At 48.4% G+C, this 10,000-nt stretch overlaps 1 protein-coding gene across 2 annotated transcripts in view; it reads right to left on the minus strand.

Annotated features, from left to right (window-relative positions):
- ece2a (endothelin converting enzyme 2a) overlaps window positions 1–10,000 on the minus strand; it is a 117,630-nt gene that overhangs the window by 57,766 nt on the left and 49,864 nt on the right. For both annotated transcript variants that reach the window (XM_062553962.1, XM_062553952.1), the window contains exon 3: window positions 6,335–6,618. In XM_062553962.1, coding sequence (XP_062409946.1) covers window positions 6,335–6,618 — 284 coding nt within the window. The remainder of the gene's footprint in view (window positions 1–6,334; window positions 6,619–10,000) is intronic.

Consider the following 10,000-nt stretch of genomic DNA (forward strand, 5'->3'; position numbering starts at 1 on the left):
GATTTAGAGGGTTTTGCATTCAACTCAAATATTCCTTTCCTAAAAATGGCATAATTTTTACATTTATCGGTTGCATGTATCGGTTATCGGCTTCCCAATTTCATAATTATCGATATCGGTATCGGCCCTGAAAAAACCATATCGGTCGATCCCTAACACAGACAAACACATATGCACATGAGCACGCACATACTGTATGTAAACAAACAGACGCAGACACACAAACAAACACGCACACACACACACACGCACACAGGCGATGAGCCGCAGTGGAGTGTGTGGTGCATGGCAGTGGGTCGGCGGCTCAGTGAGTGGAGTGGCGGTGGGCGTCCATCACTAGCTAATAATGGGCCTGTAAACACACATTAAAGGGAAGGGCCACCGCGCCGCTACACCATGATGAGTAGGCCTGAGTGCTGGACCTGCAGCCCCCTGCACACCACTCACTACTCCTAATGCCATTAAGCTGTGTGTGTGTGTGCGTGTGTTTGTGACTCTGTGTGTCTGTGTGTGTGTGTGTGTGTGTGTGTTTGTGACTCTCTGTGTGTGTGTGTGTGTGTGTGTGTGTGTGTGTGTGACTCTGTGTGTGTGTGTGTGTGAGCGTTTGTGACTCTGTGTGTGTGTGACTGTGTGTGTGTGTGTGTGAGATTGACAGCAGCTGTTTGGTGTAAGCGCTGCTAATGGTTGGCAGGAGGCAGGAGAGGAGGCGGCGGCCACTCGGGCACATCGGCACCGCTCGCTCGCCCCGTTGCCCGGGCAACGGCGGTGGCGGTGATTCATAGAGCGTGTCGAGCTGCAAAATAAATTTCACACCTTGCTCTGCTGACACCGGCACTCCCAGTGTGTGTGTGTGTGTGTGTCTGAAACGGTGGTATTTTCACTGTGTGTGAATTACATCGTACTGTACGTGTTTGTGTATAGGCTATGTAGTGTGTGTGTGTGTGTGTGTGTGTGTGTGTGTGTTGGGGAGCCTCATCCTCTGTGTGTGTGCTCCACAGGTAGTCTTGTCAAGCACACACAGTGTTACCGTGACTGGGGGGTGATACTGTTAATGGGGGGGGCATGTTAATACGTGTTTATGTTTGTGTATGGTTTACTTGAAACACCAAGCCAACAAAGGCGTGTGTGTGTGTGTGTGTGTGTGTGTGTGTGTGTGTGTGTGTGTGTGTGTGTGTGTGTGCGCGCGCTTCCATTTCTCTTGCTCGCTCTGTGTGTGTGTGTGTGTGTGTGTGTGTGTGTGTGTGTGTGTGTGTGTGTGTGTGTATGTGCGTGTGCATGAGTGGCAATTAAGACAATTAAGACTGAGCCAGAAAATAGCCAAAGCAAGTTCAAAAAAGGTCTGATGGCTTGATCCGCCCTTAACAAATGTGCGACTTGTTAGGACTGTTTAATTTCCCCTCTGTATCCCTCTCTCTCTCTCCCATTTCCCTTCTCTATCCCTCTTTCCCTCTCTCTCTATTTACCCTCTGTATCCCTCTTTCTCTCTCTCTCCATTTGCTAGGCCATTTGTTTTCGTCATGGAAAAACCCCAAAGTCAAAGTAGACTTCTGATTAAGGTGCACACTGCTTCTTCTCTTATTCCCTCTCTCTTTACTCCTTTCTTCTCTCTCTCTCTTCGTCTCTCCCCTTTCCTCCCTCTCTCCATCAGCGCTCTCCTCTCCCCTGCTGCAATGCTCATTAGCTTTCTGTCAGTCTTGCTTTCTGTCTCCCCTGCTCTATTTCTCCCCCTCTCCCTCTCTCTCTTTCTCTCTTTTCTCAACCCTTTCTATCTGTCTCTCTCGCTCCATTTACTCCCCTCTCTCTCTCTCTTCCATTCTCCCTGCTCCCCTTTCTATCTCTCTCTCTCTCACCATTTCTCTCCCTCCCTCCCTCCATCTCTCTCTCTCTCTCTCTCTCTCTCTCTCTCTCTCCAAATCCTCACTATCTTTTTATCTCGGACTACTCCCTCCTCCTCTCTCCTGCTACATGATTTCACACTAACACTTTCTTCTGCTCCTTGCAGTATTTCTCTCCTCTCTACACCTCTTTTCCTTCCTCCTCTTTCTCTCTTTCTCTTTCTCTCTCTCCGTCTCTCCTCTCCCAGCCTCATTGTGCTTGCAGTTAAAGCCTCCATTCTCCATAACTGAAGAATTTACACCCACAATTTTGGCTCAGACCGTGTTGATAAACAGCAGCAAACTTTCTACTTCCATCCCTCCCTCACTCTACACCTTCCTCTCTCTTTTTCTCTCACATTCTGTCTACTTCTGTCTCATTCCTACCTCTCTCATTCCTCTTTCTCACTATCCTTCTCTCTCTCTCTCTCACACACACACACACACACACCCACACACACACTCTCTCTCTCACCTTCCCCTTCAGCATGTGATCCATCTGCAGCTAATGGACACTATAGGTGTCTAGTCTATAGGGAACAGATTCACACAGGGAATCTGAGTGTGTGCATGTGTGTGCGTGCGTGTGTGTGTGTGTGTGTGTGTGTATGTGTGTGTATGTGTGTGTGTGTGTGTGTGTGTGTGTGTGTGTGTGTGTGTGTGTGTGTGTGTATGTCTCAATTATGACTTGTGTCCAAGAACCATCCAACAGCCAAAGGAAGTTAAAAAAAGAGGATCTGAAGGCTTGCTATTTCCCATACGGTGCGCACAAGCACACACACACACTGCACAGGAAGCTAGCTCTGGTACTCCACAATCACTTGAAGACAGCTGCAAAGCATGTCTGGAGCTCCGGGGCCGCAGTGCTGTTGGTTTTCAGACGTGTGTGTGTGTGTGTGTGTGTGTGTGCTGTGGAGTTGGATCTGTGTGTGGGACTCGTGAGGTATGGACAAGTGGACGGAGTGCACTTGTGTTGCAACTCAGTGCTGCGTACAGTACATGTGATGTGTGCTGCTGTATGCATGAAGCATAGGAAAGGTTTTCAAGCAAATGGGAATATAGTCACACACACACAGACACACACACAGACACACACACAGACACACAGACACACACACACACACACACACACACCACACCGCCATACCAGGTAGAGACAGACAATCCTATTCATTGTGTCGGCTCAGACCTGGCTGTGTAATAATGCATGAGGCCAGGAAGGGGAAATGGAGAGACTGTTTCAGTATGATCACTTAGAAGAAAGGGCTGAAATATACATGTCCTCTCTCTCTTTCCCTCTCTCAAACACACACACACACACACACACACACACACATGGACAAATACCATCACACATGTCCATTCACACACACACACACACACACACACACAGCCCTGTCATTTGGGCTATGTCTTCCGGAACAGTCTCTCTACTCTCACAGCCATTACTAATCTCTCTCTTTCTCTCTCTTCTTCACTCTCTCTCTGCCCACCAATGGGAGCAGTGCTGAAGAACTGACTGGGAGTCTTGCAAGGCTTACACCAATCTCAGCCACAGGCTCACACACACACACACACACACACACACACACACACACACACACACACACACACACACACACACACACACACACACACACACACACACACACACACACACACACACACACACACACACACACACACACACACACACACACACTGTTGTTCAGACTAAAGGAGTTACTTGAATAATTACACATGGAGTGTCCAAACGTTCGCAATTCCAACTGTATGGATGGAGCTCCTAGGGGCTTCAGCAGAGTAGAGCACACACTGTTCTAACTGAACACACACAGTTCTTAAACACTGAAGACACACTGAACACACACCGTTCTTAGACACTGAACACACACTATTTTTCCCCTCAGAACTCCGCATGGTCCATTAGCACATCTGACTACAGACCTGCAGTACTAATAGTATACTGTACTTAACTATCAACTAAGTCTACTTAATTGATGGGCATTCAGTGGTGCTGCACTGTCGTTGACCTACAACACACTGGAAGGAGACATCACTGAATGTGACATGCAGGCTCGTGAGCGGGTACCAGTCTCCAGGGTTCAATATAAAGGAATTAAAGAGGGAAAGAAGGGAGGGAGGGAGGGAGGGAAAATGAGTGGTAAAGAGATCTACCACTTGATTCCCTCAGAGGAACAGGGGAAGTTTTGATTAAGTTTTCAGGAGGAGAGAGAGAGAGGAGGAGAGAGAGAGAGAGAGAGAGAGAGAGAGAGAGAGAGAAGAGAGAGAGAGAGAAGATGACGATTCTCTCCATCTGTTTCGCAATACCAGAGCCCTCATCCCATCTTAATACACCAACTGTCGCTTCATATAGCAAAAAGCCTAGAGAAAACAAATAAATGCTCACTGACACACACACAAACACACACACACACACACACACACACAGTAAACACGTGCATGCTCTCTCACACACACACACACACACACACACCTACACACACACACACACAAATATTTTTATTCTTTCTCCTCATAATAACCTCTTGGTTCTTTCCCTGCTGGTAAAGGGGAAAGAGCTTCTGGTATTCTTATTGAGGAAGCAGAGTCAGAGCCAATCAGAAAGCTCACTCCTGCTCAGCATTTGTTTTTAAAGGGGATTGTGCTGCTCAATTTATTCCTGAAAGCTTGTGGTACGTGATGTGCAAAAATGTCCCTCAAACGCAATGCATAAATGTATTACCAGGTGGCTCTGCTTTTACAAATGTACTGTGTACTTCTCTCTCCGTCTGTCTGTGTCTCTCTCTCTCTCTCTCTCTCTCTCTCTCTCTCTCTCTCTGTGTATGTGTGTGTGTGTGTGTGTGTGTGTGTGTGTGTGTGTGTGTGTGTGTGTGTGTGTGTGTGTGTGTGTGTGTGTGTGTGTGTGTGTGAGTGTGTCTGAGTGTGTGTGTGTGTGTGTGTGTGCGTGTGTGTAATCGTGAACCTGACCCTCCTGTCGCTCAAGCAGTTCTGGAACAGAGTGCCAATCAGCCACTGGCTGAAGCCTGATCCTGTGGGCTGTTTTATAAAGCATACAAAAGGGTGTCGTGTTGCCCAGCCTCGGCCATTGTCACAGATATCATTTATTTAGGCTGGGGACTTATTGATTGGCTGATGAATGTTCCGAATGCTGGTGCTGGGGGAGCGAAGGGGGGTAGACAATTACATCTCACCGTTAGAAGATAACTCCCTCCCCATCCCTAACTACACACACAGACAAGCTAGCACATGAGGTGCACACACACTCACACACACACACACACACACGCACAAAGTGTACAGGCACATACACAAACAATTAGTCTGTTTAAATCTGATGCCTTCCGCGTGGCACCGGGGTGCAATTAGAAACCAAAGCAATATCACAATCTCCCCCCACGCCCCTTAAATCAACACACAGCACGCCCTCACGGAGCCTCAGACCCTCTCCGCATAATTACCCCTGTTGTGTGTGTGTGTGTGTGTGTGTGTCTGCGCTCCCTCTCCCTCCCATCCTCTGGCCCTGCTCTCCTTTTTCCATGGAACAAGTGAGGCGGCCGGCTGGATTAGCCGCTGCCGGTGATGCTCTTTTTCCCACTCCACTAGCGCTGTGCCCTGGCGGCGGCTGAGTGTGGGGCCAGGCCTGGAGATGTCCCTGGCCACCGGGGCGCCCACTCAACAGCCCAGCAGAGCTGCCTCACCTGCTGCCTCGCCATCAGCTTCTTTGGATTAATGGCCCAGGAAACCACCAAAACTCTTAGAACTTTTTAAATGAGCCAGGATGGAAGTATGTATTCATGTATGCATGTACAGTATGTACTGTATATATAGGACAAAATAGTTGAACACGGTTTTAAACTCCAACTCCCAACTCCAACTCCAGTTTAAAACCGTGTTAAACTCCAAACTAGCGTCAGAGCAATAATTGCCCCCATAGTGATTTTTTTAACCCCTTCAGTGGAGATTAACGAACTTCTAGCCAGAAACACAACACTTCTGCTTGCTGTTACCGTTTGACGGGCCTGAGTGAGACGACAGGCGTATGCTCACAGACAAATGGAAAGGGATCAGTACCAAAGCATACGAGCACATTCTCATGGTCATAATCCAGCACCGCAAACCAGCACGACCATTTAGGATAATCCCACATCTGGAGCAAAGTGTAATCCTGCATGCTATTATAGTGCTATGCTATGTGACAATGGCTAAAGACACAGATAAAGGGAGTTTAGTTACAGCTTTGCTGAAATCTAGAGGAGCTGATAGTGACTGTCTATCGATTTGCACAAATGCAATAAAAGTGAAGACTTACCTACGAGTGAGGAAAAAGGACAATCTAGAATATTTCAAAGAGATTTCAAAGAAATCAGATTGTCTTGCTTGAAGAGCTAACACACACATACAGTACACACACACTCAGACTCCCTCACACCTCTCACCTCTTTCAGGATCTGGTGCATCAATCGGGCAGTCTCCTCGGACACCCTCCAGGGGTCCTTCTCGTCCACGAGCATGGCGTCCAGCGTGCCTTTCTCCAGCACCACGTCGAAGGAGCCGTCGGCAAAGTCCAGGCGCCGCGCGTCCATGCAGAGCCAGCTCATGCCCGCGCAGTCGGCGTGGCGCTGCGCCATGGTGGCGATGCAGACGGGCGAGTAGTCGATGTTGGTGATGGCGGCGAAGCCGGCCCGGTGCATGTCCGCGCTCATGGAGCTGTTCCCACAACCTGCACGGCACAAGCAACGGCACACGCTTGAGGACGCCCAGACACATCCACACACCTGCACACCTGCACAGGGATCTCTGGTCCTTCACACCCATTTTGGACAGAGACAGTTCAACCACAGTCTGTATCAATTATTAATGAAGATATTTTATATTCAAATGTAAAGATTTACAATACTACCTCTGTGGCTCCTGGATCTAATGATAAAAAAACTACATTTCTAATTTCACATGTGTATTTCTGATGATCTACCTTCTGGACCAAACCAAACAGACTGCTACTAAAATGCTGAACCGTACAACCCCTGTGCTCCCTATTCCCTCCAACAAAGTGCTGGACATTGGAGAAAAAAGGAAGTAGCAAAGCAAGATCAAGACCCCTGGTCTGATCCATAACAAGCTCACCACAAACCTGAGGTCAGGGAACTAGGGAGTGGGTGTGTTACCCTCCGTAAAATTAAAATGGCTCATCTTTGGCACACACACACACACACACAGGCGTGCACACGTCATGAGAAAACATGAGAGCATGGCTGAATCTGGAGGAACAAACTGTTTTCCTGTTACCATGAAACAAATACGGGGCAGAGCCCGGTCAACACTCAAGCTCTCCAATCGACCCTGACACATCCTGCCTCTTGTGTTCATGCCGAGACGAACGGGGAAGAAGCCATTTCTACAGACTACATCTGCATGATCTGCCATTAATCTGACCCTTCCATGAACTTGGGTCACTTCACCTGGACTTTTGGATGAGTGGACAACTAACTGGCCTGCCAATCAATGAGGGCTCCTTGTGTGGCATCTGTACCCCCACCCCCTCCCCTCTCCCCCGGAGGAGGGAGTAGAGAGGGTGCAGGAGGGCGCTTGAGGCACAGCACAGCACAGCACACACACACACACACACACACACACACACAAGGAGCCTGTGCCAGTCCTGCAGTCCAGACCGGGACGCCAGCCGCCAGACCTTCAGTTTCGTCCTCTGCTGTGGGCGGCTCGCCAGCATCCAACGGCCAAATTAGAAAAACGGCTACTCAGGACCACACACACACACACACACACACACACACACACACACACACACACACACACACACACACACACACACACACACACACACACAGGATGGCACACACACACACAGGATGGCACAGTCAGCCCCTGTGACCACGGTCCTCTCGCGTAGGATCCCGAGTAATGAATGCGGCATCATCGACAGCCCAGGTGCTCTTACGGCGGCTTACAATGATCGATGATCTAAAAATCGGATTTTCAATTAAGCCCCCACTGCGGCCTTTGTCACGCCCGCCCGTGACAGGGGTTGCCAGGTTGTCCCTGGAGTCCTCCGCCGCGCCCCGCATGGCAGTGATTAATGAAGACGGAGAAGGGAGAAGGCAACGCCACGGGGATCCCTGACACACTCTCCGACTGGCCACTCCGCACTTCTGTCCACACTAGAGCGGAGAGCGCTGACCCTTACTCTACATCATGTCCCTCTAAATACTACACACTCCACAAACAGGTGGACACTCCACTTGTCCAAGGCTCACTTGTAGCAGTAACATGCAGCTTTACGGTGGGTCTGGGTCAGAGTATAAGGCACCTGATGCTGCAGGGGGGACGGACAGCACATGGGCATCACTGCACTTCCGTCTTGTGTGATGTGCACCGTGATACTGATCTGCACATTAACACACACTCAAGGACACGCCGGATCACAGAGGCTCAGGAGGTTTAAGGCTTGAGGAGGCGCAGGCTCCAGGTGCCTTCAGAAAGCCCCTCCATCCGGGTGTGTGTGTGTGTGTGTGTGTGTGGAGGGGGGGTAGACAGAGAGAAAGATGGAGGGAGAGGGGCAGACAGAGAAAGTAAAGCACACAGAGATAAAGATAATGAGAAAGAGAGAGAGAGAGAGAGAGAGGAGCCATTTTAAGACTGTGAAGGAAGCATAGCGTAGGACCCTACTGAATGTCCTTGTGTGAAAACGCATCTGGGAGACGGAGAGGTATTGCTCTGGTATTGCGCTGCGTCTGCTTTCTGAGAGCTCGTCTTTTAATCTCCAAATTTAGCTTGCGTTCAGCACGGCTACTTAAACACCGTCGAGAGAGGAGAGAGAGAGGAGAGGACTTCTTCAAATCAAGGTGACAGTTGGCACAAAGCTGCAGCAGAGATAGGACATATCAATCCTTGAGATTAAATCACAGATCCAAACCTGTGCCTAAGGCAACGCTGCTGTTGCCATGGTTATGTGAAAGACAAACACCTGACTTAAAAAAGAATACAGGAACAAAACTAATGACAAATTATTCAAATTCAATGCACTAAGTTGACAAGTCATGAATATTGATGAAGTAGCACCTCTGACTTTGTACATAACTTCTCTGTTCTTCAGGCGAGTGCCAGTAAACAGACTGTGGGTTGTGTCTGAAATACCACTCAACGACAACAACCTGCAAGAAAAAGTTTGTACAGACTACAGAGTTCTCCTCTAAATGTTCTCATCTCAAGATGACGGGAAAGGATTTTTAATGCATTTCGATCTACAGTGGGGAGACAGAGGACACTACACATACAGTACCAGCAGAGATCAGTTGAGAGACCAAATGACCTCACCTTTCATAGTACAGTTTCATTGCATTGACTAACACTAATCTATTGTTCTCTATCTCCTCCTGCATCTGGTACAGCTCCCCTGGAGAGCCACTGGTGTGGTGAGTAAGTGTCCTTCGACTGACGCTGAAGATATTGGCCATCGCTTATGAAACGTGCGTACGACATAAAACAGGCGTATGACAGGCGTACGCTTAATCTCCACGCAAAGCATGGCATTTAATCAATTTGAACCTGAGCGGTGGCTACACAAGAATCTCACATCAAGTCACAACTCACGTATGCAAGTTTTTCAGGCGGCATAAACTTCCTGCACATAAGACTTCCTGCACATCTGTTTCCAGCCGCCACATTTATCAACAAACGTTTATTCTTACGCTGAAATTGGAGTGATCCCACGAGTCATGAATCCCACGTGATCCCCATCGTAAGGTGATGTTTGCACTCAGATCTACGCTTAACGATTTTTCATTATATATACTTTGATATCATTTGAAGTGATAATTTTGTCTCATGGACTCCAAGCGTACCACAACACCCGTAGCACAGTTTGAGAACCACTGCTCTGACTAAAGGCACGCTCAAAGTGAGTTTAGCATGCCTGTAACAGTGCCAGAGGAGAGGAGACAGAGATCACAGAACACAAACCTGATAACAGGAGAAAAAAGAAAAAAAAACCTGTGCGAGGTCTCGAAATTAAAATAATTCAAAAGAAACAGCAAGTCACACCTGTGCCACTGTGTGTGAGTATGTGTGTGTGTGTGTGTGTGTGT

This window comes from Sardina pilchardus, chromosome 2 (assembly GCF_963854185.1).
Source record: "Sardina pilchardus chromosome 2, fSarPil1.1, whole genome shotgun sequence".
NCBI classification, from domain to species: domain Eukaryota; kingdom Metazoa; phylum Chordata; class Actinopteri; order Clupeiformes; family Clupeidae; genus Sardina; species Sardina pilchardus.